The sequence below is a fragment of the Pongo pygmaeus genome, chromosome Y (genome assembly GCF_028885625.2).
Source record: "Pongo pygmaeus isolate AG05252 chromosome Y, NHGRI_mPonPyg2-v2.0_pri, whole genome shotgun sequence".
NCBI lineage: Eukaryota > Metazoa > Chordata > Mammalia > Primates > Hominidae > Pongo > Pongo pygmaeus.
The window spans coordinates 1,844,156-1,863,531 of record NC_072397.2 but is presented as its reverse complement, the minus strand read 5'-3'; the positions used below and the strand labels follow the sequence as shown (position 1 = coordinate 1,863,531).

Sequence of the window (19,376 nt, the reverse complement as noted above, 5' to 3'; positions counted from 1 at the left end):
CTTGATTGAATTGGGATAATTAGTATCTCTGAGAAAATTATTTCCTTGAGATTTTCACATTTTACTTACAAATGTAACATATTATCAAGATACTAAGAAACAGAAACCTATCATTTTAAAGCCTTTTTCATACAGTACAGTGTTTCCTATTTGTAATTTTGCATTTCCTGCCTCACTAAATATATTATTCACAGTATTTTCTGGGACGTTGTTTCTCCTTCCTTCCTTCCTTCCTTCCTTCCTTCCCTGTTTCCACCCATCCTTTCCTCCTTCCCTTTCTTCCTCCCTCCCTTTCTTCCCTCCTTCCATTCATTCTTTCTTCCCTCCCCTCCCCTTCCCTTCCCTCTTTCTACCCATCCTTTCCTCCTTCCCTTCCCTCCCTTTCTTCCTCCCTTTCTCCCTCCCTTTCTCTCTCCCTCCCTCCCTTCCTTTCTTTGTTCCTTCCTTCCATTCATCCTTCCTCCCTCCCTCCCTCCCTTCCTTGCTTCCTGCCTCCCTCCCTCCCTTCATTCCTCTCTCCCTCCCTTCATTCCTCTCTTATTTCCTTCCCTCTTTCCACCCATCCTTTCTTCCTTCCCTTTCTTCCTCCCTCCCTTTCTTCCTCCCTCCCTTTCTTCCTCCCTCCCTTTCTTCCCTCCTTCCATTCATTCTTCCCTCCCCTCCCCTTCCCTTTCCTCTTTCTACCCATCCTCTCCTCCTCCCCTTTCTTCCTCCCTTTCTCCCTCCCTCTCTCCCTCCCTCCCTTTCTTTCTTCCCTCCTTCCATTCATTCTTTCTTCCCTCCCCTCCCCTTCCCTTCCCTCTTTCTACCCATCCTTTCCTCCCTCCCTTTCTCCCTCCCTCCCTTTCTCCCTCCCTCCCTTTCTTTCTTCCCTTATTCCATTCATTTTTTCTTCCTTCCCCTCCCCTTCCCTGTTTCCACCCATCCTTTCCTCCTTCTCTTTCTTCTTCCCTTTCTTCTTCCCTTTCTCCCTCCCTTTCTCCCTCCCTCTCTTTCTTCCCTCCTTCCATTCATTCTTCCTTCCTCCCTCCTTCTTTCCCTCCTTCCCTCCCTCCTTTCTTCCCTCCCCCACAGTGTTGATTTTGTTCATTTCTCCCTGCCTGTCTAGGAATTCTTGAAAAATATACTTGGATATTGTGTTATTCTGAAGAAAACGCTGTGAAAATGGCACATTATAGCTTCATCTCAATTCAGCTTTTGGTTTATGATTTTCAAGTTAGCCCTGTTGGGTTACAAGGTTGGTTACACAGATCCAAACCATGCCTTCATAGGTGATGATCCTCCTTGTTCTGTTAACGTTTTAGACTTGAATCATTGCTGTCTTGTGTGACTAGGGCCATTTCTACTTGGTTTTTGCTTGTTTGCCTGATAAATGTGAACGTTTTAACAATTGTTAAACAATTGTTTTAACAATTGTAATTCCTCCTTTTTAATATTCTGTATCTTTACCATCAAGATACAGACATCACCTTTTTCACAGGCTCTGAGTGTAGGAAGCCACCATTTTGGTTTTATATCATGACCAGTAACTGGGAGTGCACTCATTGGCTGAAGCTGTACTTCTTGGTTCTTTTCTCTTCTTTCCACATGGATAACTGGTATACTCCAACTTATTCCATGAGCTACGTGGCAGCCACTCATTTTGTAGCTCATAGGGGTGCATTAAATACTCCCAAGCACTCTAACTTTCATTTGTCTGAATTATCTAAATAGAATGAAGGTATCCTTGAAGGTACTCCAGGTGGAATGAAAAAACATACCTCAGGTCTTCTGGAGATCCTCCTGTGTTCAGTTCCCTGGTCCCTCTTATGGTGCCCTGGGGAAGAGATTCAGCTCCTACGTAGGTTGAGTTCCAGGTGAATGCAGACACTGAGCTCCTAGCAAGTAGGATTCCCTGTGTCCTATGTGCAGATCACCCTGGTGTCTTGGTCCAGTGGGCTTGAAGCCTCTTACTCTTTTATTTTTCCTTGTTTGTTTTCTATTTTTTTATTTTTATTTTTTTTTGAGATGGAGTCTTGCTCTGTCGCCCAGGCTGGAGTGCAGTGGCGCGATCTCGGCTCACCGCAAGCTCCGCCTCCCAGGTTCACGCCATTCTCCTGCCTCAGCCTCCCAAGTAGCTGGGACTACAGGCGCCGCCACCACGCCCGGCTAATTTTTTGTATTTTTAGTAGAGACGGGATTTCACTGTGTTAGCCAGGATGGTCTCGATCTCCTGACCTCGTGATCCACCTGCCTTGGCCTCCCAAAGTGCTGGGATTACAGTTGTGAGCCACCCACCACCCGGTCTTGTTTGTTTTCTTTTTAAAAAAATTTCATGAGGTACATGTGCAGGTTTGTTGTAAGATACATTGTGTAATGCTGCGGTTCAGGCTTCAGTTGAACCTGTCACTCAAATGGTGAACAAAATACCTCATAGGTAGAGTTTCAGCCTTTACACCCCTCTCTCTCCCCTGCTTTTGGAATGCGCAGGTGTGTCATCTTCCCATTTTTATGCCTGGTTATTCAATGTTTAGCTCCTATGTGTAATTGAGAAGAAGTGGTATTTAATTCACTTAGGATAATGGCCTCCTGCTGCATCTGTGTTGCTGCTAAAAACATGATGTCATTCTTTTTTATGGCTCTGTACGATTCTATGGTATATGTCCACCAACTACATTTTCTTGATCCAGTACGTAAGTGATGGACACCTGCTTTGATTCCCTCACGCCTCCCAAGATTGAATCAGGAAGAAATCAAATCCTGAACAGACTCATTTCATAATGAGTTATGAAATTGAATCAGTAATTTATAAAAACCTATCAACCAAAAAAAAAAAAAAAAGCCCAAGACCAGACAAATTCACAGCTCAATTCGACCAGATGTACAAAAAAGAGCTGGTTCCAATCTGACTGAAACTATTCTAAAAAATTGAGGCAGAGGGATTCCTCCCTAACTTATTCTACGAAAGCTGTATCATCTTGATACCAAAATCTGACAAGGACATGACAAAAATAGAAAACTACAGGCCAATATCCCAGGTGAAGATAGACGCACAAATGCTCAACGATATACTAGCAAATAGAATCTAGCAGTGCATCAAAAAGATAATTGATCATTGAAACCTTGTCTCTACTAAAAATACAAAAATTAGCCAGGTGTGGTGGTGCGTGCCTGTAATCCCAGCTACTTGGGAGGCTGACGCAGGAGAATCCTTGAACCTGGCAGGTGGAGGTTGCAGTGAGCCAAGATCACACCACTGCCCTCCAACCTGGGCAACAGAGCAAGACTCCACCTCAAAAAAAAAAAAAAAAAAAAGATAATTGATCACAATTAAGTGGGCTTCATTCCTGCTCTGCTCTTTGTCCAAACAGATTTTTCTGAATGTCAGGGGTGAAGTTCAAGTTCTAGCACGCAGTGAGCATTCTGCCTTCCCCTGCTGCAGGGCTTGATGTATCGGCTCATCTTCCCCTAGTGGTGCCAGCCACATACCCTGTTCCCCTTATCCTTCCTACCAGTGTTACCCTTGGTGCAAGGAAGCTCCTGAATGGATGCAAAAAAAATAAAAAAAGATGCTGATTGCAAGAATGCACAAATGCTGATTGCAAGAAAGAGCAAAGTGCATTGGTTGCCTGTATTACTCCATTCTCACACTGCTCTAAAGAAATACCTGAGACTGGGTAATTTTTAAAAATTTTAACTTCCGGGTACATGTGCAGGATTGTACATAGATAAACATGTGCCATGGTGGTTTGCTGCACCTATCAACCCATGACTTAAGTATTAAGCCCAGCATGAATTAGCTATTCTTTTTATTATTATACTTTAAGTTCTGGGGTACATGTGCAGAACATGCAGGTTTGTTATATGGGTATAGACGTGCCATGGTGGTTTGCTGCATCCATCAACTCGTCGTCTACATTAGGTATTTCTTTTAAAGCTATTCCTCCCCTTGCACCCCACCTGCAACAGGCCCCAGTGTGTGATGTTCCCCTCCCTGTGTCCGTGTGTTCTCATTGTTCAACTCCCACTTATGAGTGAGAACATGCAGTGTTTGGTTTTCTGTTCCTGTGTTAGTTTGCTGAGAATGGTGGTTTCCAGCTTCATCCGTGTCCCTGCAAAGGACATTAACTCATTCTTTTTAATGTCTGCATAGTATTCCATGGTGTTATATGTGCCACATTTTCTTTATCCAGTCTATCATTGATGGACATTTGGGTTGGTTCCAAGTCTTCACTATTGTGAACAGTGCTGCAATAAACATATGTGTGCATGTGTCTTTACAGTAGAATGTTTTATAATCCTTTGGGTATATACCCAGTAATGGGATGGCTGGGTCAAATGGTATTTCCAGTTCTAGATCCTTGAGGAATCCCCACACTATCTTCCACAATGGTTGAACTAGTTTACACTCCCACCAACAGTGTAAAAGCGTTCCCGTTTGTCCACGTCCTCTCCAGCATCTGTTTTATCCTGATTTTTTAATGATCGCCCTTCTAACTGACGTGAGATGGTATCTCATTGTGGTTTTGACTTGTATTTCTGTACTGACCAGGCATTAGCTATTCTTCCTGATGCTCTCCCCCTCCCCGACCCCCACCTGCAACACACCCCAGTGCGTGTTGTTCCCCTCCCTGTATCCATATGTTCTCATTGTTCAGCGCCCCCTTATGAGTGAGTGTGCAGTGTCTGGTTTTGTGTTCCTGCATTAGTTTGCCAAGGATAATGGCTTCTAGCTCCATCCATGTCCCTGAAAAGGACGTGATCTCGTTCCTTTTTGTGACTGCATAGTATTCCATAGTGTATATGTACCATTTTTTTTAATCCAGTCTATCATTCATGGACATTTGAGTTGATTCCACATCCTTGCTATTGTGAATAGTGCTGCAGTGAACATATGTGTGCATGTACCTTTATAATAGAATGATTTATATTTCTTTGGATATATACCTAGTAATAGGATTGCTGGGTCAAATGGTGTTTCTGGTTCTAGGTCTTTGAGGAATTGCTGCACTGAGACTGGGTAATTTATGAAGAAAACAGGTTTAATTGGCTCATGGTTCTGCAGGCTGTACAGGAAGCAGAGCAGCTTCTGCTTCTAGGGAGGCATGAGGAAATGGATAATTATAGTGGAAAGTGAAGGAAAGCAGGTGTCTTACATGGCCCTAGCAAGAGAAGGAGAGACAGAGATGCAGTTGGGGTGGGCTGGGGAGATGCTACACACTTTTCAACAACCAGATGCCATGAGAACTCATTCACTATTGCAAGAACATCACCCAGGGGATGGTGCTAATCTATTGCTGAGAAATCCACCCCCGTGACCCAATCTTCTCCTACAAGGGTCCACCTCCAGCACTGGGGATTCCAATTCAACATGAGATTTGAATGGGCACAGAGATCCAAACCATATCTGTATCTATCTATCAATTCATCCATCCATCCATCCATCCATCCATTTATCCAACCATCCATCTATCCATCAGTTCTTCCATCCATCCATCCATCAATCCATCCATCCATCAATCCATCCATCAATCCATCCATCCATCTATCCATATATCCATCCATCCATCCATCCATCCATCCATCCATCCATCCATCCATCCATCCATTTATCCATCCATCTATCCATCAGTTCATCCATCCATCCATCCACCCACCCACCCATCCATTTATCCATCCATCCATCTATCCATCCATCCATCCATCCATCCATTTATCCATCCATCCATCTATCCATCAATTCATCCATCCATCCATCCATCCATCCATCCCTCAATCCATCCATCCATGCATCCATCTGTATTAGTCTCTTCTTGCATTGCAATAAAGAAGTACCTGAGACTGGATGATTCATAAAGAAAAGAGGTTTAATTGGCTTATGGTTCTGCAAGCTGTACAGGAAGCAGAGCAGCTTCTGCTTCTGCGGAGGCCTCAGGAAACTTACAGTCATGATGGAAGGTGAAGTGGAAGCTGGCACATCTTACATGGTCAAAGCAGGAGCAAGAGTGGAGGGGAGGCGGCTGGGCGCGGTGGCTCACGCCTGTAATCCCAACATTTTGGGAGGCCGAGGCGGGCGGATCACAAGGTCAGGAGATCAAGACCATCCTGGCTAACATGGTGAAACCTCGTCTCTACTAAAAATACAAAAAATTAGCTGGGCGTGGTGGTGGGCGCCTGTAGTCCCAGCTACTCGGGAGGCTGAGGCAGGAGAATGGCATTAACCTGGGAGGCAGAACTTGCAGTAAGCTGAGATCGTGCCACTGCACTCCAGCCTGGGCAACTGAGTGAGACTCCATCTCAAAAAAAAAAAAAAAAAAAAAAAGAGTGGAGGGGAGGTGCACACACTTTTAAACAACCAGATCTTGAGAGAACTCATTCGCTATCACAAGAACAGCACCAAGGGGATGGTGCTAACCCACCCATTCGTGAGAAATCCACCTCCATGATCCAATCACCTCCCCCCAGGCCACTCCTCCAACACTGGGGATTACAATTCAACATGAGATTTGGGTGGGGGCACAGATCCAAACTATATCACTGCCTCACAAGCCAGTGATCTCAAGTAGAATGGTGATGTTCATGTTGCTAGTGGCTATAAGCCTTTTTTCTCAAGGAGCAAGGAAAATGCATCTTTTAGTTTTTTTAAAAAAATCCAATCACACTGCTGTTTTTGGAAGCTCAGCGTGTGCTTTTACCCATCCTTTGATCACTGGTTCCAATTATTAGCAGTAGTATGGGTTTTCCTCTTTCTTACATCCCCACAAGTGTTTTTGCAGAAAATTACAGCAGTACCTCAGGAATTTCTATCCAGATGACACTGTGCTCAGAAGCAGTGCTTTCAAACTCTCCATGGCAAAACTGCCTCTTCCCTAATCTGCAGCAGATTGGTAACTGTCGTAGATACAATAAAAATGAATTACTAAAAAAAAAAAAATGCATTTAAGAAACATGGAAACTAAAGCTCTCAGTGTGTTTTTTTTAAGTCATTGGATTGAGCAAAGCTTAAATGACTGTCATTATTTTTTGTTAAGTTTCTAAACATTTACTTTCAATTTCTGAACATATCTCACCACAGACAACTTGCAGTAACAGTTCACACAGTGGCAGCCGTCTGATTCAGGAGTGTGCGTACCATCATACCGTCCAATATATTTATTTATTTATTTATTTTTTCAGACAGTCTGGCTCTGTCGCCCAGGCTGGAGTGCAGTGGTGTGATCTCGGCTCACTGCAACCTCCACCTCCCGGGTTTAAGCAATTCTCCTGCCTCAGCCATCCAAGTAGCTGGGATTTCAGGTTCCTGCCCCTACGCCCGGCTAATTTTTGTATTTTTAGTAGAGACGGGGTTTCACCATGTTGGCCAGGCTGGTCTTGAGCTCCTGACCTCAAGCGATCCACCCGCCTCGGCCTCCCAAAGTGTTGGGATAACAGGTGTGAGCCACTGCACCTGCCTACCCAACTGTATTTCTCTAAGGAAAATATTGAAAGTACTTATTTCCTTTTCCTTGATGGGCTGGTGACTTGGCACAGATGGGCTTCATTCTCCATGAGGAGGAAGCTGTTAGATTATCTTAAAACATGCCTGCCAAGAGAAGGTTAAAGTATATATTTCAGATCACAAGGTCAGGAGCACTTTTGGCTGCCACGTTTGGCTGACTCTTGGGTGTTGTGGTATTTAAAGTGTCCTAGATCAGCCACAATAAAACAAAACCTAATTGATGTGTCTCGACCTCAGGTGTGTGCTGCAGAAAGCGCCAGTTCTTGTGATATAGGAGCCATGCCCACGTCTGTTCCGGGGACCCAGGACCCTAGGGGTTGGTCTGAGTATGTCATCAAGAGCTAGATGAGGCCGGGCGAGGTGGTTCACACCTATAATCCCAGCACTTTGGGAGACCGAGGTGGGCAGATCACAAGGTCCGGAGTTCAAGAACAGCCTGGGCAACATGGTGAAACCCTGTCTGTACTAAAACACAAAAATTAGCCGGGCGTGGTGGTGGGTGCCTGTAGTCCCAGCTACTCAGGAGGCCGAGGCAGGAGAATCGCTTGAACCCAGGAGGCGGAGGTTGCAGTGAGCCAAAATCGCACAACCGCAGTTCAGCCTGAGCAACAGGGTGAAACTCTGTCTCAGAAAACAAAAACAACAACAAAGAACTAGGTGAAAAGACCTGGAGTGCTCCTGCAGTGCAACCAGCTGTGATCATGCAAAGACCAGAATGCTGCAGGATGGCACGTCATGGCCCATCCCTCTCATCTCTGGATAAGACCAAAGCTAACCTGCTTCCAGAGACACCTTGTGGAAATGTGCAAGGCTTAGCAAAGAAAGGCTAATATCTAATGATTCATGTATTTACCCAGGTTTTTTTTTTTGAGAGAGAGTCTGGCACTGTCGCCAGGCTGGAGTGCAGTGGCATGGTCTCGGCTCACTGCAACCTCCACCTCCCAGGTTGAAGTGATTCCCCTGCCTCAGTCTCCCAAGTAGCTGGGATTACAGGCATGCACCACCATGCCCAGCTAATTTTTGTACTTTTAGTAGAGACAGCGTTTTGCCATGTTGGCCAGGCTGGTCTCGAACTCCTGAAGTCAGGTGATCCGCCCGCCTCAGCCTCCCAAAGTCCTGGGATTACAGGCGTGAGCCACCATGCCTGGCCTGCTTTTTTATTTCTTACTAGCACAAGAACTTAGAGTGATACAAATCTTCTGAATATTTTGGCTGCATTCTGCAGACAGTGACACCTTCTGTTTCCGTGGATATTATTTATAAAACATTTTTGTCACCTGCTATGAATTGTCACCCTGTCCACATGTTTTAAACGGATAGTTTTTGAAATCAACATGAGTTTGAGCACGGGGAAATTGCATACTTAATAAAATTAAACATTAAAAAGGGGCTCTTTCTGCTTTCCTATCAACTGAGGCAGCGGGGTTATAGATGTAGGGGGTGAGGGACCCTGTATTGGCCAGGGTTCTCTAGAGGGATATAACTAACAGGATAAATAGCTATATATAAAGGGGGGTTTATTCAGTATTAACTCACAGGATCACAAGGTCCTACAGTAAGCTGTCTGCAAGCTGAGGAGAAAGGAAGCCAGCCCCAGTCCTAAAGCCGAAGAACTTGGAGTCCAATTTTTGAGGGCAGGAAGCATCCAGCATGGGAGAAAGCTGTAACATGGGAGGCTAAGCCAGTCTAACCTTTTCACATTCTTTTGCCTGCTTTTTGTTCTGGCCGTGCTGGCAGCTGATTAGATGGTGCCCACCCTGATTAAGGGTGGGTCTGCTTTTCCCAGCCCACTGACTCAAATGTTAAACTCGTTTGGCCACACCCTCACAGACACACCCAGGATCAATACTTTGCATCCTTCAATCCAATCAGGTTGACACTCAGCATTAACCATCACACCTGGTGTGTGGTTCTCTGATTATAAGGACACCAGTCCTACTGGACGAAGGCCTCACCCTTATGAGCTCCTATAGGCCCTATCTGAAAATAAAGTCACATTGGAGTTTAAGGGTTCTGATGATGAGTGAGGGAGGGCACAGCTCAGTGTATAACGATGTGCTGTATCTATTGCAAAGAAAAAAGGAAGGCGCTATTCAATTCCTCCAAACTAGGAGGTTTGCCAGAGCCTCAGACAAAAGGATTTTTTAGGGAGGTACAGTTCATTCCATAACAGTGTTCTCTATCGCAAAGAAGAAAGGAAGGGGTAATTCAGTTCCTCCAAACCAGGCGATTTGCCAGAACTCCAAACAAAAGAAATTTTTTTTTTCTTCTTGATCCCTATTTATCAACACATGCCTCTGTGTCTTTCCAGTTGACTTCATCTCTTGGGCAGCATTAATTTCAGAAATCTGTATTTCTGACTTGCCCTCAGGAAACCCCTTTAGATGTTAGAAATTCTTCTGTGGATGAAGTTATCTTCTTTTTTTTGAGACATAGTCTTGCTCTGTCGCCCAGGCTGGAGTGCAGTGCTGTGATCTCGGCTCACTGCAACCTCCACCGCCAGGGTTCAAACGATTGTCCTGCCTCAGCCTTCCGAATATCTGGGATTACAGGCGTGCACCACCACACCCGGCTAATTTTTGTATTTTTAGTAGAGACCGGATTTCACCATGTTGGCCAGGCTGGTCTCGAACTCCTGACCTCAGGTGATCCACCCACCTCAGCCTCCCAAAGTGCTGGGGTTACAGGCGTGAGCCACCACACCTGACCAGATGAGGTTATCTTCTTGAGTCTCAGGGTTTACCGTCTGTCACTGAGTTGCAAATAAAAGAAAAGTTGGATGAGTTATTGGCAGCCTCAAGAGCAACAGTGAGAATTGTAGAATCACTTTCTCCATTGGAGGGTCTGGTGTGTGGGCTACGGGAAGGGTGGACATCATTCACTGTGCTAGGTGCCGAAAGGGGCATCAGACACAGCAGGTGCGTGAATCTCCCGTCTTCATATGATACTGTCTCACTGTCAGAATCACAGTGACAGAAGGCATTTGTTACCATGGATTCACACTGCATTAGGGTTAAGATTTTTATTCTGTGTAAGTTCCTTAGGGTTACTGTAAAAAGCACATCTTATCTTCTGTCAGTAAGTGTTAAGTGACATTTAAACGTATTCAAGCATGTGACTTGACCTAATTGTTTAGCATTTGAGTCATTCCATTAAATGGAGCATCTTGTCAATTTCAAGTATTTTATACTTGCAATTGTTAAGAGTTAAAAAGTAGTTGGATTTGTCGCAGACAATGAGTTAAGGAATCCTTCCACATTTTTCCCAACTTTTTTTTTTTTTTTTTTTTTGAGAAGAGTTTCACTCTTGTTGCCCAGGCTGGAGTGCAATGGTGCGATCTCGGCTCACTGCAACCTCTGCCTCCCAGGTTCAAGTGATTCTCCTGCCTTAGCCTCCCTAGTAGCTGGGATTACAGCCATGTGCCACCATGCCCGGCTAATTTTGTACTTTTAGTAGAGATGGGGTTTCTCCATGTTGGCCAGGCTGGTCTTGAACTCCCGACCTCAGGTGATCTGCCCACCTCGGCCTCCCAAAGTGCTGGGATTACAGGCGTGAGCCACCGCGCCTGGCCCATTTTTCCCAACTTTAAAATTAAGGGTTCTCAGGGCCCTGTGTAGAGCAGTGAAAATAAGACCTCGTGTGTGTGTGTGTGTGTGTGTGTGTGTGTGCGTGCCTGCACGCGCCTGGAGAAGAACTGGTGTTCCACTTGGGTGAGAGGATTGGCTGTGAGCTTCAGACCAGGAAATGTGTCATCTTGCCAATCAACCTGGCTGAGTGTGCTGGAGTCAGGATCTTGAACAGAAACTTCCTTTTCTGGTATTGTTCACTACAGAGCTAAAATGGCCAAATACATACTGTGAAAATTGTTGTTTTTTTTTTTTTTAAGAAAAGACCAGATTCCTCCTTCAACTGTACACATTTTTGAATAAAATCATATTGAACTAAAACAAAACAAAACAAAACTGGGGAACTTGCACAATAGAAATATATCCTCTCCCAGGTCTGGAGGACAAGAGTTTAAATCCAAGGGGTCTCAGGGCTGAGCTCCATCCGGATGCTCTACGGGAGGATCCTTTTGGCCTCCCCCAGCTCCTGGGGGCTCCAGGCATCCCAGGGCTTGTGGCTGCATCACTCCAGTCTCTGCCTCTGTCTTCACATCATCATTTTCTCTCATCTGTCTCAAGCATCCCTGTTCCTCCTTCTTATAAAAACCCCAGGCTGGGCGTGGTGGCTCATGCCTGTCATCCCAGCACTTTGGGAGGCCGAGGCAGGTGGATCACCTGAGGTCAGGAGTTTGAGACCAGCCTGGCCGACATGGTGAAACCCCATCTTTACTAAAAATACAAAAATTAGCCGGGCGTGGTGGCGGGTGCCTGTAATCCCAGCTACTCGGGAGACTGAGGAAGGGAGAATCACTTGAACTCGGGAAGTGGAGGTTGCAGTCAGCCAAGATTGCACCACTGTGCTCCAGCCTGGGTGACAGAGCAAGACTTTGTCAAAAAACAAACAAACAAACAAAAAAACTCCGCACACCTGTCATCCCAGCATTTTGGGCAGCAGTATGATAACAGGGCCAGGAGTTTGAGACCTACCTTGGCAACATAGACCCCTGTCTCTATAAAAGCTAACAAAAAACAAAAATCTTTGTCATTATATTTAGGCTAATACAGGATAATTTCCTCATTTTAAAACCTTTAATGTCTAAACACCCTATTTTCATACAAGGTAATCTTTTCACAGGTTCTAGAGATGAGGACCAGGAGATTTTTAGGGATGGAGTGGAGGATACCATCATTTAGCCTACCACATTCTTACTACCATAGGAAAGGATGGCCAGGCGAGGTGGCTCACGATGGTAATCCCAGCACTTTGAGAGGTCAAGGCGGGCGGATCACTTGAGCCCAGGAGTTCGAGTCCGGCTTGGGCAACATTGCAAAATCCCATCTCTACAACAACTACAAAAAGTAGCCAGGTGTGGTGTTTCGCACCTGTGGTCCCAGCTACTCGGGAGGCTGAGGAGGGAGAATCGCTTGAATTCAGGAGGTGGAGGCTGCCATGAGCCGAGATCACACCTCTGCACTCCAGCCTGGGTGACAGAACGAGACCGTGTCTCAATAAATGCATAAATAATTTTAAAAAGGAAAGTAATTCAGCACAAACATATTTGCATATTCCCAAGACGATGCTCACAGCTTGTAGTGCCTGCCTGGGTCCTATTCCTGTCTGCCTGGGGTCTGTCTGCCTGGGTCCTATTCCTGTCTGCCAGGGTCCTATTCGTATCTGCCTGGGTCCTATTCATATCTGCCTGGGTCCTATTCGTATCTGCCTGGGTCCTATTCGTATCTGCCTGGGTCCTATTCGTATCTGCCTGGGTCCTATTCGTATCTGCCTGGGTCCTATTCGTATCTGCCTGGGTCCTATTCGTATCTGCCTGGGTCCTATTCGTATCTGCCTGGGTCCTATTCCTGTCTGCCTGGGTCCTATTCCTATCTGCCTGGGGAGTATCTGCCTGGGTCCTATTCCTATCTGCCTGGGGTGTATCTGCCTGGATCCCATTCCTATCTGCCTGGGGTCTATGCATTTTCTCTTTGTCTGAGGACACATTTTTGCTTCATGCTGATATTTTTCACTTCACCTTTCTCCCCTTTTCTTCTTTTCTCCTTTTCTCTTTTTCCCTCTCCTTCCTTCCCCTCCGTCTGGGGCAGAAGCTGGCATGCGGCAGAGTGACAGCAGAGGATGTGGCCCAAGCTCCCGGAATACATCTTCCGTTTACCTCTTCCGCTGATTTTTTTCTGAGTGTGCCCAGAGAGCCCAGCTCCAGACACTCAAAGGTGCCTCATTTCAATGTATGTTCCAAAGTTACATAGCATCCAAGGCGTATGAGACATGCTTAAAAACATACTGGTCGTGCAAGTGAGGAGGTGCAATGATGGGTACTTTCATGCGAGGCCAGATCTAGGGATGCCCGGCGTGGCTTGCGGTTCAGGAAAACTTCCTGAAGGAGGTGACACATTTGCCTTTACGATCCCCAAGTGAGGCACAGGAGCATCTCTTGGTGAGAACCCCACAGTCCCTCCCAGAAAAGGAAAGTCAAGAGAATGGGCTACGTATGGGAGGAAGGGAACTATTTATGGTCTTCGATAACAATCAAAACAAATGTGCGTATGTTCCCCAGCTTTGTGCTTCGGTATTGCAAAATGCAGGAACCACACGAAAATACAAGCAATAAATACAAGCAAGTACTAACCCTCTTTTATTATTCTACTGCAGAAGAAGGAAGTCCTTGCTTCTGAGTCATTTTGTGTATCAGTTACATATGCTGTGTAACAAAATAACCCACAGACTCAGCAGCGTGGAAGGGCTCATACTTACTATCCCACAGCTGCTGTGGGTCAGGAATCTGGGCAGGTGTAACTGCGTTCTCTCTTCTGGGTCTCACTAGGCTACAATCAAAGTGTCATCTGGCCTGAGGTCCTCTCTGGAGCTGAGGATCTTTGAAATTCACATGGTTATATGCAGAATCCAATTCCTGGAAGCTGCAGATCTGGGGATCTGAGTATCTTGCTGGCTTTTGGCCAGGGGCTGCTGTCAGCTCCTAGAGAGGCCATGCCCAGGTTCTGGCCCCAAGGCGCTCTCACAAAATATCAGCTCACGTCACAGGTCCCACACAGACTCAAGGGAAGGGGACTACAAGGATGTGACTCATTGATCTCCCTACAGTATGATCTCCTTATTGTACCCTACTGACATGTCCAATTCAGTGTTACTTCCTGGACGGGCGCGGTGGCTCATGCCTGTAATCCCCAGCACTTTGGGAGGCCGAGGTGGGCGGATCACCTGAGTTCAAGAGTTCGAGACCAGCCTGGCCAATGTGGTGAAACATTGTCTCTACTAAAAAAAAAGAAAAAAAATATATATATATATATACAAAAATTAGCTGGGCGTGGTGGCCTGTGCCTATAATCCCAGCTACCTGGGAGGCTGAGGCAGGAGAATCACTGGAACCCAGGAAGCAGAGGCTGCAGTGAGCTGAGATCATGCCACAGCACTCCAGCCTGGTCAACAGAGCGAGACTCCATCTCAAAAAGAGCAGAAAAAAAAAAGTGTTACTTCCTAGATGAAATTGACCTGTTTAGAAATTTTCTTAGTCTCTGAAATAGGTTGGAAGATAACCAACTATTTTTTGTTGTTGTCCTTTTCCAGTGGAATTTTTATACTGTGACTTGGCTTCCATGACGTCCATCCGGCAGTTTGTGCAGAAATTCAAGGTGAAGAAGATTCCTCTCCATGTCCTGATCAACAATGGTGAGTCCTGGTGAAAATGCTGCAAGCCAGGGGTTAATTTGAATGCAAACAGGAACTCTAGCTTTCATGGGAGAGAACTGTCTCAGCAAAACAGGATATCCATGGAAATTATTGAACATACCTGCTATTTCTAGTCACTGCTTCATTTCACAGATAGCTTTGGAAGAGCATCATTCTTGCTAGCATGTTACTTTGAAATAATGGTAAACGCGATAACATGTTGTATGGAGTTGACATGTTGACTTGTCCACTTGGACTAAAGTGTATTAGGCACATGCTAAGGGTTGGGGTTTTCCCAAATGTTATCTTACAGAACCATCACCACATTCCCCTGAGTCATTATTTGGGCACTAGAAGCTCCTTACCATTTATCTCTTGATTTTACCCCCTGTTCAACATTCTCACCCAGACAGGTGCAGTCAATATCTCCCCCTCCCCATCTTCAATCTGCCCATCTGCCAATCTTCAACACAAACCACCCTTGATCTTGAGCCCTTCTTTGAGCCACACTGAGCTCTTAAAGTCATTGCAACACTTACTGTTGACCTTGAGCCATTCTTTGAGCCATGCTGAGCTCTTAAGGTCATTGCAACACTTAATGTTTCTCCTCATAATACTGATACCCATTACCCTCATCCCCTGCTACAGTCCATTTTATTTTTTTATAAAAGTTAACCTGAACCCTCCACACTGAGGAGGTACAGTTATTGACATCTCCAAACTAAGTAAATACATAGAACTAAAGCTCTCAGAAATACACCAAAAAACATGTGTGCTAGTAGAATTTAACACATCACTTTCACTTTCACAGATGGAGACCAAATGGAAATTCAGAGAGGAAATAAATAGTGACATTAATACAGTGGATAGAACAGACGTACGTCAAACAGTGAGCCCATAGAGACAGCACATTCCTTTCAAATACATGAAATATTTATCAAGTATTGACACTTCAGATGGCAGACAAAAAAATCAGCAAAAGAGTCTTGTGATTACCCAATGTAATTACTCCATTACCCACCTAGACCATTAAAGATTCTTAATTCTGCAAAACCCCTTGTGCTATCTAACATACCATTTTCATAAATTCTGGAGATTAGGATATGGACATGTCTGTAAGGAGGGAGAAAGCATTATTCTTTGTACTAAAGTTGTAATACCTGTCTGTTTCCAGCTGCCAAGATGTGGTAGCTTCCATCTAATTTTTTTTCTTTTTGTCTCGATGTGTTTCATGTTTTTCTATAACATTAATGGGATTGGAGGATAGGAAAGTGGATGAAATATCCACGCTTCCCCCTCAACCCACTTGTTTAATTGGAAATTATTATGCTAGAGTTTAAAGGAGAAGCATGGGATATAAAACTATACATAGAGTGTGACGCCAATTTATGCATAAAAATTTGTACAGACATAGCTATGATGTGTGAGTGCATATGTATTTGTATATGTATTTGATGTATGATGTATATGTATTTATGCATAAAAATATGTGCAGACATAGCTGTGTTGTGTGAGTGCCACTCAAATAGCTACAGACAACACCATTTCCATGTAGTTAGCCTGGTAAGAAACATCGTATTATCAATGCTAGTGGCTCTTGTTGGAAGGTCCGGAATGATTTTAACTTTCTGTGTCTTCTTTGGAGATGAATAACATTTTTCATATTTGCCATCCTGGTGAGATCTGAAGCTTCTATGCAGGAATAAATGATTTCCCAGTCAACAGCCATTTGGAATCTTCTGTCTCAGCACTGGGTGTGGACTTCCTTTGCTGAAGACCCATCAGTATTATAAGTGATTAGAATTATAGCATTATAAGTCACCAAATGTGGAGACCACTTAGAGGCACTGTGGAGATCCTATACAACCCAACGTCTCGTTTCCTCATTCTGTGTAACACCCTTACTCCTTAGTAATGGGAGCACTTTATCACAGAGCAGTTGGAGATGGAAATGCGTACATGAACATGGTGCCCTTTCACAAAGACACACAAAACAGAACTGTCTGTCCTCTTAGGACTTTTGTGCAACTACTTCCATCCATTTGGTATGGGCTTGCATCCACCAGTAAGCAGAAAAAATTACGAATCTCAGGCCAGACGCGGTGGCTCACCCCTGTAATCCCAGCACTTTGGGAGGCTGAGGTGGGCGGATCACCTGAGGTCACAAGTTTGAGACCAGCTTGACCGATATGGTGAAACCCTGTCACTACTAAAAATACAAATATTAGCCAGGCGTGGTGGCAGGCATCTGTAGTCCCAGTTACTCGGGAGGCTGAGGCAGGAGAATCACTTGAACCTGGGAGGTGGAGGCTGCAGTGAGCCGAGACCACACCATTGCACTCCAGCCTGGGCAACAGAGCGAGACTGTTTAAAAAAAAAAAAAATTAGGAATCTCAGATATATGTTTCTCTAGCAGAAACTTACTCTGTTCTGGGGGGAACAGAATTTTACTGAGCAATGTATATATGAACCACATTTGTGACAGTGGATACAGGCTAACACCAGTTGACACAGGCTCACCAGTGTATACTCCATCACTCAACCACCACGTTTACCTTTTGAAATGGCTATCGCGTTCCTAGGATTCTCCTCTGTTCCTTTTCTCAACAGATTTTAAACAAGGCACACAGGGCTCTCAGAAACAAACAAAAATATTCTGGAAACTGGGAGAGGGTTGAATTTGAATCAAAAGGGTCTTGTTGTTGGATTATCTCTGTACCCTATCTCTTCTGTGGAAAATCTCATGCACATATTGTGTTTACTTCTTCCTAGACTTATCTAGATCTTTCTTCCATGCTAAGACCTTTTACCTTCGCTCAATGCGTCAGAGGCACCTCAAGCCAGTAAGTCCAGTGTGAAATTCCTGAGTCTATGGCTGACACTGGTTCTAGAGGAGAGTATTTCCTTCCCCAGTTTTTAGAAGACTGTCAGCATTTCTTCACCCATGGCCTCCAACCCGGCCTTAAAGCCAGCAATGATAGTGGCTCACGCCTGTAACCTCAGCACTTTGGGAGGCCGAGGCAGGTGGATTACGTGAGGTCAGGAGTTCGAGACCAATCTGGACAACATAGTGAAACCCCATCTCTACTAAAAATACAAAATTAGCTGGGCATGGTGGCGCATGCCTGTAATCCCAGCTCCTTGGGAGGCTGAGGCAGGAGTATTGCTTGAACCCAGGAGGCAGAGGTTGCAGTAAGCCGAGATCATGCCATTGCACTCCAGACTGGGCAACAAGAGCAAAACTCCATCTCAAAACAACAACAAAAACAACAACAAAGCCAGCAATGAGACACCTTTGAATCTCTTTCTTGTTCTCTCTCTCTCTCCCTCCCTCTCTTCATTTCTCTTCCCTTCTCTCTCTCATCTTGCCTTCTCTTTTTTTTGTCTCCTTCACTTACTCTTGCTCTTGTGCCTGCCTTGTAGAAGGACCATTGTGATTATTTGGGGCCCACCAGGATCATCCCAGATAATCACCTCATCTCAAGATCTTCCACTGATTCACATCTACAAAGGCCCTTTTGCCGTGAAAGTCACATTTTCATGTGTTCCAGAGATGAGGACATGGACATTTTTTCATGTTTTGAGTTATTACTCTTCCAAATTGGGAATAGGTTGTGGGCATCTCTGGGGCTGTTATTCTGTCGACCACATGAGGATTAGGCTGTGGACATCTTTGGAGCCATTATTCTGTGTACCACATGGGATTAGGATGTGGGCATCTTTGGGGCCATTATTCTGTTTCCCACATGAGGTTTAGAATGTGAACATCTTTGGGGCCATTACTCTATCTACCACATGGCAATTAGCATATGGACATCTTCGGGGCCATTGTTCTGCTTCCACATGGGGATTGGGATATGGACATCTTCGGGGCCATTATTCTGTGTACCACATGGGGATTGGGATGTGGATGTCTTCGGGGCCATTGTTCTGCTTCCACATGGGGATTGGGATGTGGACGTCTTCGGGGCCATGATTCTGTGTACCACATGGGGATTGGGATGTGGACGTCTTCGGGGCCATTATTCTGTGTACCACATGGGGATTGGGATGTGGACGTCTTCGGGGCCATTATTCTGTGTACCACATGGGGATTCGGATGTGGACGTCTTCGGGGCCATTGTTCTGTGTACCACATGGGGATTGGGATGTGGACGTCTTCGGGGCCATTATTCTGTGTACCACATGGGGATTGGGATGTGGACGTCTTCGGGGCCATTATTCTGCTTCCACATGGGGATTGGGATGTGGACGTCTTCGGGGCCATTATTCTGCTTCCACATGGGGATTGGGATGTGGACGTCTTCGGGGCCATTATTCTGTGTACCACATGGGGATTAGGATGTGGACGTCTTCGGGGCCATTATTCTGTGTACCACATGGGGATTGGGATGTGGACATCTTCGGGGCCATTGTTCTGCTTCCACATGGGGATTGGGATGTGGACGTCTTCGGGGCCATTATTCTGTGTACCACATGGGGATTGGGATGTGGACGTCTTCGGGGCCATTATTCTGTCTGCCACATGGGGATTCGGATGTGGACGTCTTCGGGGCCATTATTCTGTGTACCACATGGGGATTGGGATGTGGAC

The 19,376-nt window shown here is 45.3% G+C and overlaps 1 protein-coding gene across 1 annotated transcript in view; it reads left to right on the top strand.

Moving 5' to 3' along the window:
- The window catches only part of DHRSX (dehydrogenase/reductase X-linked), a 272,919-nt gene that overhangs the window by 188,856 nt on the left and 64,687 nt on the right, over positions 1–19,376 (top strand). The window contains exon 4 of the mRNA XM_054473374.2: positions 14,681–14,782. Within this exon, the coding sequence (XP_054329349.1) occupies positions 14,681–14,782 (102 nt within the window). The remainder of the gene's footprint in view (positions 1–14,680; positions 14,783–19,376) is intronic.